The sequence below is a fragment of the Panthera tigris genome, chromosome A2, assembly GCF_018350195.1.
Source record: "Panthera tigris isolate Pti1 chromosome A2, P.tigris_Pti1_mat1.1, whole genome shotgun sequence".
NCBI classification, from domain to species: Eukaryota; Metazoa; Chordata; class Mammalia; order Carnivora; family Felidae; genus Panthera; species Panthera tigris.
Window position 1 is genome coordinate 75,877,263 of NC_056661.1, and position 22,294 is coordinate 75,899,556.

Sequence of the window (22,294 nt, forward strand, 5' to 3'; positions counted from 1 at the left end):
AAAGTTTACCAAAGAAGGGAGATTTTTCTTTCCCGTCTGTAGGCAACAGGCAAAGAGTTGCTTTGAATGGAGTTAAATGAGGAGAAATATTAAAAGGCTTTTCTGTTTATCAATACTCCGGGGTCATTTTAACAGTATATGTGGTTTTAAATATCAGGGTGAATTATATTGCAAAGACCGACCTATCATTTTTCTCATTCAAGCATGCTTTAAAATGTCTGCACAGGTATTTTTTTGTAAATTTCAAGCTGTGTTGTACTAACATACTCGTTAGCCTTGACTGAACATGATGCCTGCTACTTCCAAGTGCGGTTTCACTCGTTTTAATGTAATTGCATAAGCCGGGTAGTGTTGATTCACAGTTCTCGGGTAAGAGAGGATGACCGTCACCTTGCAAGGTAGGACCACAGGGCAGATGGGCTCCTAACAGGGCAGGGCGTTGACATCAATACTGAGAGCACAGAAGCAGCGGTTTTTCTTTGTGAGACATGCCGAGCACATCACTCCTACGGAGAGGAAGCTCAATTTTCTGTAGCTGTGTTTGATTCTCACTTTGAGTGAGTGCTGGGGACCTAATGCTGTCCTTAGGCATGGAGTCTTTCACCTCTGATGGCATATGTAGGAGGAGTGAGTGATTTTCCATAGGCAGGAGTCTGAGGATGGGGAGGGCAGTGGCTTTGTCCTCTCCAAACAGAAGCTACACTGGACACAGTTGTTGCAGTTAACTTACTGCTTCCGAAGAAACACTTCATCTAGCTTACAGCCCCCTCTCATTGTGAGGATTTACTCATGTCTCTTCAAGTAAGTCCTTTCTCAGTTTCTCTTACAATTTTAATTTTTTTCTTTATGCAACACTGTGATTTTACGGCAATATTTTATTCCCTACAGCGTCTGAAAAGGTAGTGTGGGTCGAAAGATACTTCCTTGTCTATGAAACTGCTTAGCGGTTTCCTCTCTTTGAAGAATGAAGAGTTAAGGCATGCAGGCAAAGTAAATAATAAATTAAGACTTTAGAAATTGTAGGTGGTTGCTTAAGACCGTGTGAGCATTATAATTTATTAGTGCATCTTTTAGAAAGTGTTTTCGTTCCCCGGCACCTCTTCCAGAGAGTAAGGCACTTAAGTGAAATAAACTGACATAGAAAGCAGGAAGGTATGTCATTGTTTCCTTGGATTCTGTAGTTTCCTCTCAATCTGTGTGGTTTGTAACATCAACTTGTTTTAGAGTCATTTGCACCATTTATTTGTATTTTCCCTAAAGTTTATGTTGAAATTCAGAGTTAGTGTTCCACAGAAAAATCACGAGAGACCTAAGTAAATCTGATGAAATGATACAGATATGCTTTGCACACAGAGAAAGACTGTCTGGTGTATATTTTGGTTGGAAATAGTTGGAGGAGCTTCTCAATCTGCCTCTCAATGTTTAATGGGCGTGATTGTTCATGTATTGTAAATGGAAAGACAAATTTCTTGGCTCTGAAATGAAACCACATAATATGGATATTTCCTTCAGGAAACAGATTTATATACATATAATGTCTCTGTGTAGTATACTAAGTTCTTTTTTTGGTATTTGGTTACCAAAAGGTGTCCCAACTATAACTGTAATCGTGTTCAAATCAGAACTCAGTTGCTAGTAAAACACGTTATCCGGATTGTTTCATTTTTCTTTTATACATATAAACTGTATTCCATATACAGGCATGATAGGAGAACTAAGTTGACCATATAGACAAGGGTTTGGTTTTCATACCCAATAGTGTAAATATAAATATAGCCTTAGGTAGATGGCAGTCAGACTATCTGAATACAACCTCATCCTCAAAGATCTGAAATCTCTATTTCTTTACCCTTTCTCAAAACCTTTCTTTTTTTTCCTACAAATACTCATTTACTCTGTACCATGTGCCAGGCACTGTGATGGGCTCTGGGGACATAATAGGGAACAGTAAAGGTGCAGTCCTCCCTCCCTTTAGGAGACTTTTAGTTTAGTGGGGAAGATGGATATTAGAAAAAGACACAATTACACAGACAATGAAAATCGCACAAGTCATTCAATAATTAAGCTGTGGGAGCTATCGTCGTCTGCAATAACAGCATCCCTCTACGTTCTCGAGAGAGCCATTGGTCACTCCCCTCTGTCTTCATTAATGAGAAGTCACGATTGAATCTGTCATTCCAGGAAGGAGTTGGCTGTGGGACAGAGGTCTATATTGTGTGTGTGCTCATGTTCTTCTGTGTGGGGCGAACACGTTCATGTGTGAGGCACACTATGTTGGGTGATGGGAGAGGGATACAGAAGTGGGAGAGGCACCACCTTTGCCTGAAGGAGTAGGGGAGAGAGCATGCGTATCAAAAAAGTCTATTTATCTTTGCATCTATCTGTATAATATACATCACGATTAAATTATTAAAACAAGGAGTTTCAGGGGTGCCTGAGTGGCTCAGTCACTTAAGCGTCCGACTTCAGCTCAGGTCATGATCTCACAGTTTATGGGTTCGAGCCCTGCATCGGGCTCTGTGCTGACAGCTCAGAGCCTGGAGCCTGCTTTGTATTGTGTGTCTCCCTCTCTCTCTCTCTGCCCCTCCCCCGCTCATACAATCTCTGTCTCTGAAAAATAAATAAACAGTTTTTTAAAAAAGGAATTTCAGGAATTCTTAGTGGGGGTGAAATGACTTCTAGTGTGGTTGATCAGCTAATGTTTCAATATTAGGTGATCTATACAGAAATAACTTGGACTTTGATAGGGAAATATGGTGGAGAGGGCATTCCAGGCAGAAGGAACGGAGTGAACAAAGGCAAGAAGGTGGGAAAATTCAGGGCATGTTGCAGGACGGATCTAAGAAAGGGAAGCAGAAGCCGACTATCAAACAAAAAAAAATGGCTCTATGCCAACAGGACAAGACAAGGTTGGCAGGATAAATTGAGACCAGATCGCTGAAGTTTTTCTATTTTCTGTTTAAGGATGTATTGAACTTTATTTGGTAGATCCCACTGTTGAGGGGGGTGACTGTGGTGAGAAAGGCCTGGAACTTGGAGCCTCGGGTGTGCCTGCCACGGTAGTCTCAGTGAGGGAAGGGGAAGGCCCTGATTGTTGGCTGTTCACCTGGTAAATGAGTGTTTGGGGTTTGAAGCAAATTTGCCACAGTGCCCTGGACTTTCCCAAAGATAATCTCTAGCATGGAGAAGCCATTAGGCCTTCCCTCTTCCCTCAGTTGCCAATCGATTTATACGCCCAGCTTTTTTTCCTATTAGGAATGACATGGTAGGCCTCCGATATAAAAGCAGATATTTTAAATGGGAAAACCGTAAGGATGGCCAAGTAGACAGATTTTACTTGACATCACTACAAATGCTTCTGACCTGATTTTAGCTGACGTATGAATAAATGATTATTCCAGCCTTGAGAGTTAAATATTTAAACGTTAGTTCCTTTTTGGAGTTCATGTATAATACAGAACTGATTTTCTGTGCTGCAGACTTCCTCTCGTTGCCTTCTTTTTTTTTTTTAATACACCATAATTCTTATCCTACCCTTTTTCAGTTCCCTGCATGAACATTATTTAAACGTTGCACGCAAATCTTCTGCGAAAGAATTAAAGGAAATACAGTCTGTGGGTCTCAGCAGGAGTTCAGCTAATGCAGCTTAAAATAATGCCGAAAAAGAAGCGCTTACCTGCAGGCAGAGTGGCCCTGATTCTCTTCCTGTGCCAGATGATTAGTGCACTGGAAGTACCACTTGATCGTAAGTATTAACGTTTCAAAGCTGTTAGGCCTGGGAGTTAAAGCCTCCCCAGCATTTCCCATCACTGTGAGCCGTGTGAATGGAGAAGGTGTCTGTGTGATACTGAAAAGCTAATCAAAATTAATTTGGCTTTTACCTCCAAGCACCTGGTGTTTATAAAGAGTCTCACCATAGAAATGGCCATTGAGCTGGTCAGACCATTGTCCCCTCCCTATCATTATCTTTCTTCCTCCTCAGGTGCCTTTTGTATACCATGTGGGGGGGGGGGATGGAAAAGGAGCGAATTGTGGGCTCCCCTGATCCAACAGGCGACTCTTGATCGAAGCAGTCCTTCAAGAAAACTCAATCACTTTAAAACGGCCATGGGGATGTCCCCACTTATCCCCTTCCCACTACTCCACCCTCTCCCGTCATGCACTCAGGGTGCTCTGGAAAGATTGGGGGATGTTTTCTCAGCCAACCCCATGCTCCTCAGTATCCCCAAACTACCCATAATTCATTTCTCTCTTTTTTTTAAATTTTTAATGTTTATTTTATTTTATTTTTTTTTTGAGAGAGAGAGAGAGAGAGAGAGAGAGAGAGAATGAATGGGGGAGGGGCAGAGAGCAAGGGACACAGAATCCGAAGCAGGCTCCAGGCCCTGAGCTGTCAACACAGAGCCCAACGCAGAGCTCGAACCCTCGAACTGTGAGATCATGACCTGAGCCGAAGTCGGACACTCAACCGACTGAGCCACCCAGGTGCCCCAGTTCATTTCTCTTGATTCCAACAAGGCAAAAGTCCCTTTAAGTAGGAGTCTGGATGTAGGACGTGTGTCTTATCTGCAGCCTAGAGAAAGATCTTTGGCTTAAAAGATGTGATCAAAGACCAAAAGGTAAATTTTGAGAAAAAAACAAGTCATCTGCAAAAACACAATTTAAAATGGGACAGCGGGGACTACTGTCTTAGCCTCCAGCCCCCCCCTTCCTGATAGTAGAGTACATGCTGAGCTCTTCCTTCTCTGGGTGGCCTGGCAGTGAACAATAAAGATAATGCTGGATTCCAACCGGTCCCTTCTCTTGCAATGGAAGCAGAATTTCAAATTTGGACAATTACTGTACTTCAGATTCATCCTTTACTGTTGATCTCCGTGACCTCTTTAAATCCATTTGCTTCCTGAATAGGACATCTGCTTGGCAAGCTTTCCAAGGTGCAAGGAAGATAGCACTTTCTTGGGGGCCGTTCCATTGTCGGGAATTTCATTTTTTTGCCAAAGGATGTTGCAAGTGCCAGTGGGAAGACATTAAGAAGGGATGTGGTCTGCCTCGCTCCCTGGAGACCTCCTTTGCCACGCATCTATGGTCTAAAGGACGATAAAATGCAACATCTTGTTATTTATTTATTAAAGTATTATAAAGTATTATAAAGTATTCATTCATTGCCCTTCATTTCAGTTAAAAACAAAAACAAAAACGTATGATTGGCTAAGGCCATTGGAGTTGGATTGCCTAAGTAAGCATTTGCCCTACCAGGAGAGAGACAAAAGCCCTTGAGAGAAATGGGCTTTTGTTCTCTCTTGTGTTAAATATATTCTCCCTTAATCTGACTGCCTAATCTAACCATCAGAGGGGAACAGTCACCTACGGCTAACTCAATTACCGCTGCTAATGGAGAAGAGGCATCACCATGATGAAAAGAAAGTCACGGACAATGCCGCTCCTGTATTAACCTTTACAAGTAGAAGTGACAGGCGGCACTGCAGAATCATTTGAATTGCATGCTAATGTAATTTCTTCCCTGCCCCTGTCCCCTACACCCCTTCTGCATGAGCTGCTCCTTGATGTGGGTCCTAGCAGCCCTTGGGTGAGGAGGGATTCTGAAGCAAAAATATGCTACCGGCTGAAAAGTTCCATTCCCGACCTGGAGACGAACCACAGAAATAGAAACAACTGAAAATCAGTGCTGCGTTTGGCACGGATGGAGCACTGTCACTGTAGTGCTGTCCCATTGTTAGGCATTATGACCACGTGCATAGTGGTGTCTGGGATAATAGGATCAGACGCGATGCAGTATGTGACAACTCAGATTAATTGCAGATTCCAGCTATTTTTCAAATTGAACATAATTACTTGTCCGGCACAACATGTATGGAATGGAATTAGCCATCCCCATTCCTAGAAGAATCCTTTTTTTTTTTTTTTTTTTTGCCTACAGCATTCCTTTTGTTCTTCCACATGTTTATGTGGGATCGCTGCCACAGGAGGAAACAAAACCATTATTGGGAGTGTCTTCCTTTTACGACTCCACAACTGCCATTTTCACTGTACTGATTTTTTAGGTCAAACCAAATAGACGAGATACCCCTTTGGTCTCCAGGGTTCTAACGTTCTTATTACTAACATCTGGTTTTCTTTAATCCTGTTTGCCCACTCACCTGCTGATATTGATGGGGAAAAAGCAAAACTTCTTGAAGACTGTAAGTGTCTTTCTGTAATTACTAGGCAGTGTGAAAACTTGACCATGTCTTTGTTTTTGAATTAATGCTGTGAATTGAATGCACAACTTTATGATTTGTGACTAACGTCGTTTTAAGCATGTGCATTTACTATGGCTAAACATTGCATTTAAATACCAAGAAGCAAGTTTAATATGTTCCCTGCATGAATTCTGAGGACTCAGGTATTTACTCTTTCTTTTGCCAATATTCTGCTCTACTAACTTCCAAGCTTTATTCACATCTGATGTAACTCAATGAGAAAATTCACAAAATTTAAAGGGAATTACTGTCTGGTTCTAAATGCCACTAAATGCTTGTTGGGCTTAAGGCTTGTCTTTTGATATCTTTCAGAAGGTGAGCACATATGCATAGGCTTCACCCAAGTCAGCAGCCATATGTACGCCTTGCCATACTTCTTCGGCCTGAGGACTGTATGGACTAGCGTTCCATCCAAATTCAAGTGAATTTGAACATTGTTTTCAAGTGTGCAAATGACAAATAAGCAGTCCCCGCTCACATCGTCTCCGAGTGGCTTGCTCTAAGCAAAACTTCTGCTGTCTTGGGCAGTGAGTGGGGCAGCATCTAGTATCTACCTAAAAAATAGTTAAAAAAAAAAAAAGTTTTCAGGCATTTAAATCCTTTGAGATTGGATTAACCAGGAAAACCATGTAAAATCACCTTTCCCCCTATCGCTTCGAAGCATTTGTTCGTTGCCAGGGGACCTACGCGCTGTTCAGAGGTGTGGGTACGCAGTACACTCCTGGCAGGTCAGAAATGGCATTGAATGGGCTCTCCTGCAGACGTGTGAACACAAGCTCTGGGTCTGAAACCACCAGACAGACCTCTGTCACTTGCAGAAAAATACGAGGAATTGGACTGAGTCACCCCAACAGTCCCCCCCCCATCGGCCACCTGGGTGTCCACCATTCAGGTGTGAAATTCCAGGCTTCTGTCTGTCATCCCAAACTCTATACTCCCGGAGCCTAAAAGATTACTCAAAGATGAAGCTGGTCCAAATAAAAATGATTGTGATCATAATTTACATATAGCTAACGCTGAACCACTACAGTATTGACATGCCCTAAGAATTTTACACACGTTCTTTAAGTTCATCCTCCTGGTGACCCTTGGAGGTAGACACCATAGATACCCCTTTTAAGCCCCATTTTCCCTCTAAGGAACTAAGGGCTTGCAGCAGTTAAGAAACTGGCTTGAAGTCTCACAGCTGGTAAGAAGCAAACAGACTGGTTCTTAACCCCCAGACCAAAGTGCTAACCAGCACCGGGAACTGATAGGACAGCAGGAGTGAGTGTTCCTTGTAAGGTGGCAGAGGTGAGGACGAGCAGCCGGCTGAGTGGGAGCAGGAGACAGGGGCGGCTCTTGCTAAATGGAGGAGGAAATGATAGTGCTGAGTATCCAGCATTTAGTAGGTGCGCAGTAAGAGAGGGCAGTCATGAGCTCTGCTTTTCATCTGTCCTTTGGGTGTTATTCGGATATTTAGTCAGAGCCAGCATTGTCGTGTCTGTGTGGACAGCAGCAAGACCAGAGACAAAACAAGCGAACAGAGACACGTTTGCAGATGCATAGGACATTAGGCGCAGAAGCGGTAAAGTTAGCCCTGGCAACAATTAACCACGGTAAAGAAAGACAAGAGCAGAGGGCAATTACTAAGCTTCAGGAAGTGATCGGTTGGCAGGTGGAAGAGGTTTCACAAAGCACAGAGCATGGGCACAGAGGAAAGGGAAGAGCTGGAATATGAACAGCTGAAATGATCTAGGTGGCAGTGGGAGTGGGGCGGACTGTCCTGTAAGGTGTTTAGCAGCATCTCTGGCCTCTGCCCAACACCACTCTCCCCGCCCAGTGGTGACAACCACAATGGCCTCCAGAATGGCCCTGTGTCCCCTGAGGGGACCCTAGGTTGAAAACCACTGGTCTGTGTAAATGGCTTTCCCTGGCATCGTACAAGGCAGTGGCTCCTACAGGGAGAGTTTGGTTCTCTTCTCTGCCATGTGCCTTCCTAGTCAAGCCATTTTGTTGCCCTGAGCAACAAATGAGGTTGAAATAGATTATTTCCCCACTTCCTTCCTGTTCTTACATTCTGTGATTCTGATTTCACACGAAGGACGTGGTGATCTTACGAGTAACTTGAGCACTGGACATGCAGATACCAGCTTCCTTCGGATTTAATTGTTCTGGGTCAGAACTCAGAATGTTCCTCATACGATTTGAAAATGAATGATCGGATAACCCTTTAAAGAGCAAAACAGAAATGCTGTCTCCTGTAACAGCACATCCCAATTCCGCTGATCTTCTAAAGGAGACTGTTTTATCTTTGCTGCTGGTAGTCACCTACCACCTGCCTCTAATAAGACATGCCGACTCTCTGATTTAACCATTTTTAAATGGTAACTTCTCAAATTGATTTGTTCCCAATGTATATTAATTTACATTGGCACACTAATGAACTATAAGTCAGTTACTCTCTCCTAAGAAATGCCCGTTTACCTCCTAACTTAAATTTTACTAAGAAGCATTATTTGAGCCAAAAAAATCAGAAGAATTTCTCATTGTTACATCAGAAAAGAAACTGTCTTAATATCAAGCTTGTCTTGGTGATTGTTTTTCCAAACTCTTAGTTGGGGAAAATGGGCTCTGTGAGTCCATATAAAGTCACCAAAAGGAAGTTGTGCCTTGACTTCAGAGTTTTAGGAGACGTTTCGCTGAAAATCTAATGAGGTTTGTGCTGCCACCGTAGAAATTGCTAAAAGCATTTGGAGCATATTTAGTGTGGGGTGGGTGACTTGGATATAGACAGAATGATTTTTACGATGATCTTAAATGATTTATTTACATTATTCTTCTTTCTACAATTAAGTGGTACAGCCTCCAACCATTACTCAACAGTCTCCAAAAGATTACATTATTGACCCTCGAGAGAATATTGTGATCCAGTGTGAGGCCAAAGGGAAGCCTCCTCCAAGGTGGGTGTGATTTCTGCTCTGTTCCACAACTGGAAATAAATATCGCTATTAATATTGAAGTTAATTTCAGGTCCTGCCTATCTCTGAAGTATCATGTGTAGGCTCATGGTTTTGTCTTTCTGATGAATAAAAGTCAGAGTGTTCTTCTTGGAAACCCACATAAATTGCATTTCTGTACTCACACCCTTCACAAAATGCTCAAAAAATGGTAGCAAGATGTGGAGGAAAGCCTTCTTCTAATGGCTCTCCTGCCCTTGTAACATGGACGCACCCATTTTTCTCTGGGCCTCGTTTCTTCATCTGTAAAATAAGGAAGTTGAATTTAGTGACTTCAAAGATCTGTGCTTGCTCTGGAGAGGTCTATAAAATAGCCCTAAGTGGGTTTTCAGACTTGGCAGGGCTCAGCACTCCGGATTCTCCATATGGATCTTGGCATGAGCATTGCACAGCATTTTAGAGGTGGGAGAGACGTGAGAGGTTATCTGGTCCAACTGATAGATTTTATAGACGGGAAACTGATGCCTGGTAATGCTTGGCAACGTAGCCAAGGTCCCTCAGCTGATTAGCAAATACTGTCACTTCCGCAGTAACATATGGGAGTTTAGGAGAGTTGGGTTACTATTATTAAAATGTAATGTGGATTTTTAAGTAAGAAGGAAGTGAAAGTTTCTAGATTTTTCATTTCCTTAAATTTTTTTTGATGCTTATGTTTTTTTGAGAGACAGAGCATGAGTGGGGGCGGGACAAAGAGAGAGGGAGACAGAATCCGAAGCAGGCTTCAGGCTCTGAGCTGTCAGCACAGAGCCCAACGTGGGGCTTGAACTCACTAACCGTGAGATCATGACCTGAACCGAAGTCAGATGCTTAACCGACTGAGCCACCCAGGTGCCCCCTAGATCTTTCAATTCTGAGTCTATTGCCAGGCTTACCCAATTGTCACAGATTGGCATCTGAGAAAAAGATTACCTGGTAAATACTTAAGTATGTCAAAAACATCCATCAGAGGTTTGCTTCAAAGCAGTCCGTTCTGCCATATTATTGGAAACCTCTGGTACTGAGCCCGAATGTGATGTCATTTCATGGAGTTCCCCTTCCATTTCACACTGACGTAATACTTCCTGCGACTCCCTGTAAGGCAGGATTTCTCCCCCTCAGCACTACTATTTGGGGCCAGATAGTTTTTTGTTGTGGGGACAGGGCTGTTGGATCTTTATCAGCATTCCTGGCCCCTGCCTCCTCCGTGCCCCCCCATCCCTTGCCACCGCCTGCCCCCAGATGTTGGGTCAACCACTGACGCAAGGATAAGCAATGGGAAGAGAAATCTAAGTGGTCCAGGAAAACATAGTGAAGTTTCGAGATTCATGCCTTGGTATGAGCATGGCCACTTTGATGTATGACTAGTTATAAAGTACTTAATTACATGGGCGCGGTGACTTCTATAAGGCAGTCTTTTGTATAAAAAAAAACTGAAAAAGAAGAATTTCAGTTGGCAATTTGGAATACTTCCTAAGAAATTTACAAAACCATCTCTAGAACTGAAAATTCTCAAAATGTATTTTTTAGCGAGTTACCACTTTTGATAACCAACCTTGAAAACACAACTGAACTCCTCCTACTTCGCCCCCCGCCCCCAACTTACACTTTGCATTTCGGTAACTTGAAACTGCTCTGATCACTTTCAAAAGCACACATGTATTAGTACTTGGGAAAGCCTTTCTTGTCACGTTGCAGCCCAGGGCAAAATTTTATAGACAGGTTATCAACTCTGTGAACAATGGAGTTTACAATAAAAATGCTAATAAAACTCTAAGAGAGCGTGCCCTGGAGACCTACTTTCTGTATTTTCTTTGAAAAATGACAGGCAATTTGTGTGATGATTTCCTTGAGACAGATTTCAGCTAGTTCCAGTGAAGACATGTACCTTAAAATGTATGGCCAGCACTTTTTTCTAAGTCACGATTCAGTGAAACATTTTAGGTATGGAGACTGTCGCTCTTTTCCTGAACATTACCATCTAATTACTATTTCTGGAAACCTACAGAACTGCTAGGAATTTGTTGAAGAGTAAGTAATCCTGTTTTTTCTTGGCTGTTAACAAGCTTAATCCTTTATGTGTTGGGTAGCTTCTCCTGGACCCGAAATGGGACTCATTTTGACATAGATAAGGACCCTCTGGTCACCATGAAGCCCGGCTCAGGAACCCTCACAATCAACATCATGAATGAAGGGAAAGCAGAGACCTACGAAGGGGTTTATCAATGTACAGCCAGGAACGAACGCGGAGCAGCAATTTCTAATAATATTGTTGTCCGTCCATCCAGTAAGTGGGACTTGGCCATCCAACAGGACCGTATTTAAAAGGTGGCTCTGAGACTCAGCATCTGTCACTTCATCCAGATGCTGGCACAAGAAAGCAGTGCCATCGATTCTAATACTCTCACCTTGTTTTGCATGAAAATTATAGCTCCTTTTCACTGTACCCTAAGTTCCTCAGCCCAGTGCTTTGCCAACCCAGGATGTCTTTTCGGCAAGTCCAGAATAAAAAAAAGCACCAGTAGTAAGAAAAGCGTTTCTTTCCTGATAATTGTAAGTTTTAAAAATATGAACTTTCTTCAAGGTTCTTATGATTGTTTGCTGTCACAATAAATTGATCAAATTATTGATTATCAATTTCCTGAATTGATCAAATTACTAATTTCTCACGTATCTTGTGTATGGACCAACTTCTGACAGCCAGATGGAAATAAATTCGTTATGAAATGGATAATGGGTAATTAACATTTTCGTTTCAAAGATTCACTGGAAATAGAGTGGCCTCAAGCCTCGATATTATTATGGCTCTTTTTACAGTAGTTACTACCGTGGTGTGTCAACAACGTGTACTTAAACAGCACGTATTTAAAGAACAGTAACCACTTGCAATTCTGGTCATTTTAAAAACTGTTTTTATTCCCTGTGTTCATTATTGGAAAAAATTACAAATAACAAAAAAAGAACTTGAAATCCTTCCACTCAATCTAGTAACCACTGCTCTTTCCATGTTTTCTAGGCAGATATGTATGTATGTGTTCCAAATGAGCTCATTCTGAAGTACTATTTTATAACCTATTCTGACTTACCTGCAGATAATATATATTCTCATATCAATCTTATTATAAATAAAGATACTTAATATATAATATTGTATGATACTCACAGGTGTATATATACAATTATTTAACAAATCTTTTGACATTTGGTGTTCTCTAGTCTTTTTTTTTTTTTCTTTTGAGAGAGTAAAAGAGAGTGGATGCACTGGGGAGGGGCAGAGGGTAAGAGAGAATCTCTTGCACGCTCCGTGCTGAGCGTGGGCTCGATTCCATGACCCTGGGATCATGACCTGAGCCCAAATCAAGAGTCAGATGCTCAATCAACTGAGCCCCCCGGATACCCCTAGAGTTTTCCATTCTTTTGTGAAGAACACGCTTATAGCGAAATTATTATGTATCTTCGTAATGATTTATTGAATAATACAGATTTTTAAACATGGAGTTGCTGAGTCTGCATTTATACTATTAATGGCAGTGAGTGAAAATCATCACATTTTGACTTTTAACATTGTATTTAAAAATTATTCCCTTGTTATCTTAATGCCTATAAATTCTGAGTTACCGTTTCCCCAAAAGTTTATTTTGTCTTTCTTTCCAGTGCTCTTTTTATTTTTCAATGCAGAGATAACTTAGAAGTTATTATTTTATATCCTAGGGTCACCGTTGTGGACCAAAGAAAAACTTGAACCAATAACACTTCGAAATGGCCAGTCTCTGGTCCTTCCCTGCAGACCCCCACTTGGATTACCACCACCTATAATATTCTGGATGGATAATTGTAAGTTTAAAATGTTTTTAAGTTTATTTATTTATTTTGAGAGAGTGCGTGGGAGGGGCAGAAGAAGAGGGAGAGAATCCCAACCAGGCTCTACACTGTCAGTGTGGAGCCTGATGTGGGGCTCAAACTCATGAACCGTGAGATCATGACCTGAGCCAAAATCAAGAGTCAGACTCTCAACCAACTGAGCCACTCAGGCAACCCAGATAATTGTAAATTTTAAATATATGAACTTTCTTCAAGGTTCTTATGATTATTTGCTGTCACAATAAGTTGTTAGCTCTCGTGATTCATAAAACGTTTATAAAATGTTTCAGAGATGCTCAGAATAAATACTCATTGAAAGAAACAACATGTCATGTGCAACATGATTTTCTTGAGCACCTACTGTGAACTGGACATTGCTCTAAATAAACCAAATTCCCAGATTCCAAAGCAGACTCCAGGCTCTGTGAGCTGTCAGCACAGAGCCTGACCAGGGCTGGAACCCACGAACCGCAAGATCACTACCTGAGCCAAAGTCGGAGGCTTAACCAACTGAGTCACCCAGATGCCCCTTCAAGTTTTTGTTTTTTTTTATCACCAACAACAACTAATATTTATTGGGTATTTACTAAGTGCCAGTCCCTTTGCTGAGATCTTTATGTAAGTTATCTCACCAGTTTTTTACAACAACCCCATGAAGCATGTCTGCTATATTCTTTTACCTTTTATTTTAAAAAAATTTTTTATTGGCATGTAATCAACATACCATGTCCTGTTAGTTGCAGGTGCACATTATAGTGATTTCATATTTTTATACATTATAAAATGATCCCCACGATAAGCCTAGTTACCATCCGTCACTGTACAGAGTTATTACAATATTACTGACTTATTCCCTGGGCTGTACATTACCTCCCATGACTTACTTATTACTGGAAGTTTGTACTTCTTAATGCCCTTCATCTATTTTGCCCACCTTACAACCCCTCCTCCTTCTGGAAACCAACAGTTTGTTTCCTGTATCTGTTTTGTTTTTTAGATTCCACATATAAGCAGAATCGTACGGTATTTGTCTTTCACTGTCTGATTAATTTCGCTTAGCATAATACTTTCTGGGTCCATCCATATTGCCGCAAATGGCAAGATCTCATCGTTTTTAATGTTGAGTGGTATTCCATTGTGTGTGTGTGTGTGTGTGTGTGTGTGTGTGTGTGTGTAGATATATATATAGATATATATATATATAGATATATATATATATATCTCACATATATGTATATATATGCCACACGTATGTGTGTGTGTGTGTGTGTGTGTGTGTGTGTATATATATATCTATACATATATATACCACTTCTTCTCTAATCCATTCATCTGTCGATGGACACTTGGGCTGCTTCCATATGTTGGCTGTTGTAAATAATGCTGCAGTAACATGGGGGAGTATATATCTCTGATTTTCATTTTCTTTGGATAAGTACACAGAAGTGGAATTACTAGATTGTAGAGTAGCTCTGTGTTTAAGTTTTTGAGGAAATTACATACTATTTTCCGTGTTGGCTGTGCCAGTTTACATTCCCACTAGCAGTGCATGAAGGGTCCCTTTTCTCCACCTCCTCTCCAACACTCGTTTTTGTTTTTTTGATAATAGCCATTCTGACAGGTGTGAGGTAATTAAACCTGTGGTTTTCATTTACATTTCTCTGATGAGCATCTTCTCATCTTCTCATCTTTTCACTTTTATTTTATTTTATTTTATTTTATTTTATTTTATTAAGGTGTATTTATTTGTTTTTGAGAGAGAGAGAGAGAGAGAGAGAGAGAGAGAGAACAAGCCAGGAAGGAGCAGAGAGAGGGAGAGAGAGAATCTCCAGCAGGCTCTGTGCTCTCAGCGCAGGACAGGGTGTGGGGCTCGATCTCACAAACTGTGAGATCATGACCTGAGCAGAAACCAAGAGCTTGATGACTGAGCCACCCAGGTGCCCCTCATATTTCTCCTTTTAGATGAGGAAACCGGGGCACAGAGAATGGAGTCATCCATTAGGCACTTGAATATATGTCTGCTCCACCCCTAACCTTGAGGGAGTTTGTTGTTTTTTTTTTTTGCTGCCTCTCCTGCCCTCCCAAACCTCCTGTGCTAATAGTTTCTTAAAGGGACACGTGGTTCTGCTTGGTGATAGGGAAGCCAGGGTTTAGGATGTGAGGGGCCTGTAAGAGAGCCAGGTGTAGAGACCAGGAGCCCCCCAGGGAAACCTGGGGGAGAAACCAGCCAAGCAGATAGATGAGAAGGAGAAGTCACTGAGGTAAGAAGATAGAGCAGGGTCCTCGGGATAAAGGGAAGCCAAGTGTCGAGAAGTCAGAACAATCAACCATTTCAAAAGGTCAGATAACTTCTGATCCGACTGAAAAACAACTATTGAATTTGGCAACATGGAGATCACCGTTGACCTCGACAAGAGTCCTGTACGTGGAATGGTGGGAAAGAATGCAAAATATCTGTAGGGAATATAGTCTATTTTCAGCAACATGATTTCCTCTGAATTCACAGACGGTACACATTACTGAAGAGAAAATTTAGCTCTGATATTTAATTGCCATATTCAACTCTTCTATGAAATTACTCCAAGAAAACCTCACAATGCAATGAAAAATAAACATACAAGTGCATAAATGAGCAAACATATTTTCCTGTTACTGCATAACAGCTTTTTTTTAATGTTTATTTTTGAGAGAGAGAGAGAGAGACACAGAGCATGAGCAGGGGAGGAGGGGAGAGAGGGAGGACACAGAATCTGAAGCAGGCTCCAGGCTCTGAGCTGTCAGCACACAGCCCGACACAGGGTTCGAACTCACAAACTGTGACATCATGATCTGAGCCAAAGTCAGACGCTTAACCGACTGAGCCACCCAGGCATCCCCATAACAGCTTTTTAACAGGTTTAGAAAGAAGCGGCAACAAATCAAATATAAATGAGCGGTGTATGACATCAAAAATAACAGTATCCAAATGTCAACTGTCCAAACAAGGCCCAGTACTTGGTTCTTCTTCAGAAATGATGACCTTTTCACTTAATAAGTAGACAAATACATGCAAAGTTTCACAATCACGAGAATATGTCTTTTTTCCCATATTGCACTGCTGGCTGTGTAATTTACATACATTTTAGGCTGTTGGCAAAGCCTTCACCTTTCAAATGAAATTGCATCTGGAATACGAGGGAAAAAATCAGATTTGTGTAGCATTCTTCTTGCAAGATGACGTTGTCAAGTTATTCCTATCTGCATGCATTTTTTTTTCTAAGTATAAGGCAAAGGCACTCTATGGGCAAGTGCTAGCACCCTCTCAAAGTCCTGCTCCCGTTAATTTGATCTGCCAACACCTATCCGTAATAAAATACAGCAGGAGGATTAGAAAAGAATAAATGTGTGCTTGTCTTTAACTCTTTGTATTCATTCAATAAATGTACCGTATTTTCCTGAGTTATTTTTAAAACAATCACTTCCGTGGGGACTCGTGGCTTATAATCATGGGTTTCCAACCACCCGCCAGACCCCCATCTTGACCAAGAACTTGACTGACATGGCTAACCAGTGTTCTTTCAAACTCTGGCTCTGCATTTCCCTGCCCAAAGGAGCTTCAGGCCTTCAATCAGAATTCTGCATTTTGTGTAATGTTAGGTGGGACACCTTATGCAGGGGGAGCCACTGCTTGGCTCAGACTGGAGAATTCTCCAGAAGATAGAACACCCGGCCCGGAGCTGCGAGGATGGACAGGTTTCCTAGTGCTCTCATTTCAGAGGCACAGAACTCTCAGGGCTCTGGGGACTGGGGCAGAAGCTTCAAGCCCAGTGTAAATTCATGCATAGATCAGAGGCCTCACTTCTCCAAACCTTTCACCTACTTAGGAAATCTTCCGTGGGGCACCCGAGTGGCTCAGTCAGTTAAGTGTCCGACTCTTGATTTCAGCTCAGGTCATGATCTCACAGCTTGTGAGTTCGAGCCCCACACAGGGCTTTGCACTGACAGCTGGGGGCCTGTTTGGGATTCTTTGTCTCTCTCCCTCTATCTATTCTTCCCCCACTCGTGCTCTCTCTCTCTCCCTCTCTCAAAAAATAAACTTAAAAAAAAAAAAAAAAGACGAGACAAGAAAAGAAAATCTTCCTTCAGTGTCTGAGGCTGGACAGTTCCTTAACTGGCCCTGAGGGGAAATAAACTGTTAAGCATGAACCTGGAAAGTCAGAGGGCTGACTTTAATTTTATTTAATCACAGAGCCCCTAGTAAGGGCCCAGTGCGGTCTCAGTACCAGGACAGCAAACTCAGCAGACCGTCTCTGCCCTCCTGCAACCTAAATCCTAGGGCACAAAGACACGCCATAAACTGCACGCAGGGCAAGTAAAATATGTCGCAGGGTAGAAGGTGATGTAACTCCACAAAGAAAAAGTAGCTCAGGTGGGGGTGGGGCGGCCTCTGAGGGGCTCGTCTGCAGTCTGCTGTTAATTGCCCATGTGCTACCTGATTCTTCAGTGAGGCCACGGGCTCTGACAAGGAGAGAGCCTGGGACGCAGGGTGCCTCTCGTGGGACCTAGCTCACGGTTAGGTGCTCTCACAGTATTTGGTGACTGACCCGGCAGGTAGAGGCTGCCCAAGTTAACATTCTAACAAGGCTTTTTTTTTTTTTTAATGAGAGAGACAGAGTGCGAGTGGGGAGGGGGCAGAGAGAGAGGGAGACACAGAATCCGAGGCAGGTTCCAGGCTCCTGGCTATCAGCACGGAGCCCCGATGTAGGGCTCCAACCCATGAGCATGAGATCATGACCTGAACCGAATTCAGGCACTTAACCCGCTGAGCCACCCACCTTACAAGCTTTTTTAACGCGTTTTCTAAGATATGTGTGTATATGTGTTTAACATTTAGGGACTGATACAAATATTAGGAGGAGTCCCGCAAACTCTTTTGTAAAGCAGTTTTTGGGTTTACATTTGCTTAATGCACATGACTGTGCAATTCTAATCTCCCTGCTGCCCCCGCTGCAGAGAAATTAGGGACTGGCAGGCACAGCTGGAGTTTTAATGTGTCATGCTGTTGTTGTTTTTACCGTTACTTGGTTTTACTTGAAGAGCTTCATAGGGGAAAACGTTCCACTGAGGTTCACCAAACTATTAGTAGATACCTCTGTCTTGGTCGTTGGGAAAGTGGCCACTCTATGATGGAATGATCTGGATTTCTCTCTGCCTTTCCCCAGCCTTTCAAAGACTTCCACAAAGCGAGAGGGTTTCTCAGGGTCTGAATGGAGACCTTTATTTCTCCAACGTTCTCCCGGAGGATACCCGTGAAGACTATATCTGTTATGCCAGATTTAATCATACTCAAACCATACAGCAGAAGCAGCCTATTTCGGTCAAGGTGATTTCAGGTAAGAGCTCAGCCTCCTGCATCTCTCTTGCAATGATGTTTACAAGTATGCATAAAATACACTATTAAATACTACTGACGTTGAAGTAAACAGCGTCATTGATAAGGAAACTACCCGTGAAGAGTTAGTTACAGAAGTGTTGATATATAAAGAGCACGCATAACCAAAATACTGTATTTTACATTCGTTGTTGTTTCCACGGTAACTTTCTGAATCTACTTGGTATCCTGAGCGTTTGTGTGTGCATTATGCCCCACGATGCCTTTATTTTTAAAAATTTTTTTAAGTTTTTATTTATTTTGAGAGAGAGAGAGAGAGAGAGAGTGTATACCAGAGGGGGAGGGGCGGAGGAAGGGAGAGAGGTAATCCCAAGCAGCCTAAGTGCTGTCAGCGCAGAGCCCGACACGGGGCTCGAACTCACAAACCCATGAGAGCATGACCCGAGCCGAGATCAAGTGTCGGATGTTTAACCGACTGAGCCACCCAGGCGCCCCATCCACGCTGCCTTTGATTGGCAGTCCTGAGGCTTCAGTTGTGTGTTCCTAGGTTACTGGTTGGGGGGATGGCTGAGTGAATTAATCAGTTAGTCATGTACAATGTAAAAGTCTGTATTTACTTGGTAGGGACGGCACTTGGTCAGAGAGGCTGTGTTTGCTTTTGTTGCCCGATACTTTTATGTAGTGCCTTCTCCCCTACTTCTTGCATTCTTCATAATATTCTGTTTATTTCAGTGGATGAATTGAATGACACTATAGCTGCTAATTTGAGTGACACTGAGTTTTATAGTGGTGAGTTATGGTGACTGTAACTGATATTTCTCTCCTTCATTGTAGAATTTAGTCCACTAACTTCACCTCCATAGCTGTTTAACCTTATATCTTCGTGAAATTCCTAGTTATGTGTTTAATACCGCTGGAACAAATGTATGTTTTCTGGGAAATTTAGTTATAAGCTTATGTCATGTCACTAAAACATTTTCCACGGTGTATGTATAATAATGAAAGTTATTATCTCTGTTTTTATGTAAAGCACCATTTCACATGATTTGGGGAAAAAAACCATTCATGTATGTTCAGAATTATATTTTTCATTTTGTGTCTTGTTCACAAACTTTTCTCATTAATCAAATAAAGGTGCATTAACCTGCTAGAATACTAACTCATCAAAGTCTTAAAGTAATCGTTAGCAACTAACATTAAGCAGATTTTGATAGTAAATCATCACACTTTCCATGTGTTTTCACATGACATTATCAACGTCATCTGATCAACAATAGTATTTCTCTTAGTTTGGTTTAAAACCAAGTCACTGTCTCCAGTGGAAATCATCTTTTTAAGAATAGAGCATTTACAATTAAGGTTCTTTTAAAAAGAAAAGAATTTCATTTCCTTAAGGGAAATGTGACTCTCAAATATAGTCTATCCATGAAAATGGTGGTTTCTGGATATGGGTCCTTTTAATTATCTCTAAGGCAGAATTTCTGTTGTATTAACTTTTTACCCTTGAGATATAAAGTAAAAAATATTAAGGTACTATCAATGACCAGAGTAGGCATATCACAACTCCTGCCTTACTATTTCATTTTATCTTATTTTATTTTATTTTATTTTAATATATTTATGGTAAAGATGGGCCTCAAAACCATCCCCAAAGTGATTTCAGAGACATAAGGTTTCCTCCACAATTTCTAAAGTCCTAGGAAAATTCTAAGTCCTCTCAAATAATACCTTCCTTGGTATTCAGGTTTTTTTTCTTCTGAGAAATGAAAATAATTCACATATAACGTTTTTTAAGTTTATTTATTTATTATTTGGAGAGAGAAAGTGCAAACCAGGAAGGGGTAGAGAAAGGGAAGGAGAGAGAGAATCCCAAGCAGGCTCCACCCTGTCAGCACAGAGCCCACCGTGGGTCTTGAACTCACAAACCACAAGATCATGACCTGAGCCAAAATCAAGAGTCAAACGCCTAACCAGCTGAGCCACCCAGGCACCCCTCGTATATATTACCTTTCACTCAGATTTTGGGAGCATCAAATAGATAATGCACTTAAATAGTGTTGAAAACTGTAAATGGTTATAGAACCTTAAGATGGTGTAATTCCTACCTTAAGGGTTTCTGAGAGGCCATCAGAAGATAAGGCCACATTTAGGCAAAGTTTCTGTAAAAAGGAAGATGGCCTGACTTGAGCCCTCTTTATTTTTTCATTGATGAAACCAATTGTAATTTATTTGACATTCATTATTCTTAATTTATGGCGCACAATTTGCCAGACCTCTTTCAGTAGGTTTCTTGTTTTGTTTTGTTTTCCATAAACCTTTGCAGTTTGTGGGTCTTGACATTTAGACCTCCACCATAGATCTTATCTCCAGGATTAGTCGATGGAATTGACTATGATGTTGTCCCTGACCAAAATCATAGTCACAGTTTTCAGAAAAAATCTAACACCTTCCAGAATATAGTTAATTTTCCCTTTGACCTGAGCACTAATTTTAAGGGGTGGAGAATTTGATAACGTGACTTTCCCCTGTATGTCTGCATTTTGAAAATTTTCCAACCCACCAAAAATTCATGAAAACCTAGCCTAAATTAACAGAACACACAAGAGTAAAATAGTCCTTACTATCCGTGCTTACGTAACCACATTACTTGTGTTCCTCACTGAGTGAGCGATGGCTGTTCGTAAGGCAGAGTGTGGATGTGTAGTTTAACAAATTCCACAGTGTTAAGTGGTTTTGAAAAGGGATTAGAGTCTTAGGCAGTGAACTGTGGTTCTAGAAATACATATTCATAACTTTTAATCCATATGATTTTATTGTTTGCAGCTAAACCAAATAGAGAGAGGCCACCAACCTTTTTAACTCCAGAAGGCAACACCAGTAACAAGGAGGAATTAAGGGGAAATGTCCTTTCGCTAGAATGCATCGCAGAGGGGCTGTGAGTTGACGCTTTCTGTCGTGATGTACATTTCTTGCAAAAACGTAGTAGGTTGGTAGAGAGGCATTAATATCACAGCAAGAGGCATTGTCTTATACGAATCCCATCAAGCATCAAAAAAAATGATAGGTATTTTCAAAATAGGCCATATGAACCTCATATTAGTGAAATAGTCTGTTAATATAATAGTGTTCCCCTTGAAATAAGTATGTGTGATCACCTTACGATTATAACTAGGATATATCGCTTTGCTACTGTTGTGTAACAAACAGCCTCAAACCTTAAAAAGAATAGCTATTTATCATTAGTCCTTTGTCCACAGGTCTTGGGGACATTGTGTAATGGGTGAGATGAGGACATTTTAGGTTGAGCTTGTTCATGCACCTGCTAGGCAGCTCAGCTGTGGGTTCTTAGTTCTGAGGGTCTTCTGGCTGCTAGCAGGACAGCTCTTGGCCATGCGTTTCTCCTGTCCCTCTAGCGGTCTAGCCCTGGCACGTTGTCCTAACAACAGAAGCACACATGGCCTCTTAGGGCCCAGCCTCAGAACTGGCACACTGTCCCTTCCACTCCTTCAAGTCACAGGCCTAGCTTCCTTATGACTGTCTCTCCTCCTCCTCCTCCTCTTCTCCTCTGAATGTCTCCTCCTCCTCAGAGCTGACGCCACCCTCAGAACCCATGTGCCCTTGACAGGAATTCCAGGGATGTCTTCGCTCAGAGATGAGAACAACAGTTCTGGTAGATACACACAAGAGGCAAGTTTCTACCTGGTTCCCTCGTAGGCCTGGCACAGAGCAGGTCCTGTTGATACGGGCACATGTGCTGGGAACATTGAACGAATCTCAGAAACATCCTTGTGATGACATGTTCCGATCTGTGCTGTCCTTGATGCTGG

The 22,294-nt window shown here is 41.8% G+C and overlaps 1 protein-coding gene across 5 annotated transcripts in view; it reads left to right on the plus strand.

Annotated features, from left to right (window-relative positions):
- The window catches only part of NRCAM (neuronal cell adhesion molecule), a 282,657-nt gene that overhangs the window by 200,421 nt on the left and 59,942 nt on the right, over positions 1 to 22,294 (plus strand). For 2 of the 5 annotated variants that reach the window (XM_042964240.1, XM_042964247.1), the window contains exons 4-10: positions 3,545 to 3,745; positions 9,097 to 9,202; positions 11,326 to 11,522; positions 12,947 to 13,069; positions 18,298 to 18,468; positions 19,200 to 19,256; positions 21,291 to 21,402. In XM_042964240.1, coding sequence (XP_042820174.1) covers positions 3,640 to 3,745; positions 9,097 to 9,202; positions 11,326 to 11,522; positions 12,947 to 13,069; positions 18,298 to 18,468; positions 19,200 to 19,256; positions 21,291 to 21,402 — 872 coding nt within the window. In that variant the 5' untranslated portion in view covers positions 3,545 to 3,639. Of the gene's footprint in view, positions 1 to 3,544; positions 3,746 to 6,182; positions 6,201 to 9,096; positions 9,203 to 11,325; positions 11,523 to 12,946; positions 13,070 to 18,297; positions 18,469 to 19,199; positions 19,257 to 21,290; positions 21,403 to 22,294 lie in introns of those variants that run through there. The other 3 variants (XM_042964235.1, XM_042964254.1, XM_042964261.1) reach the window with 3 other exon arrangements.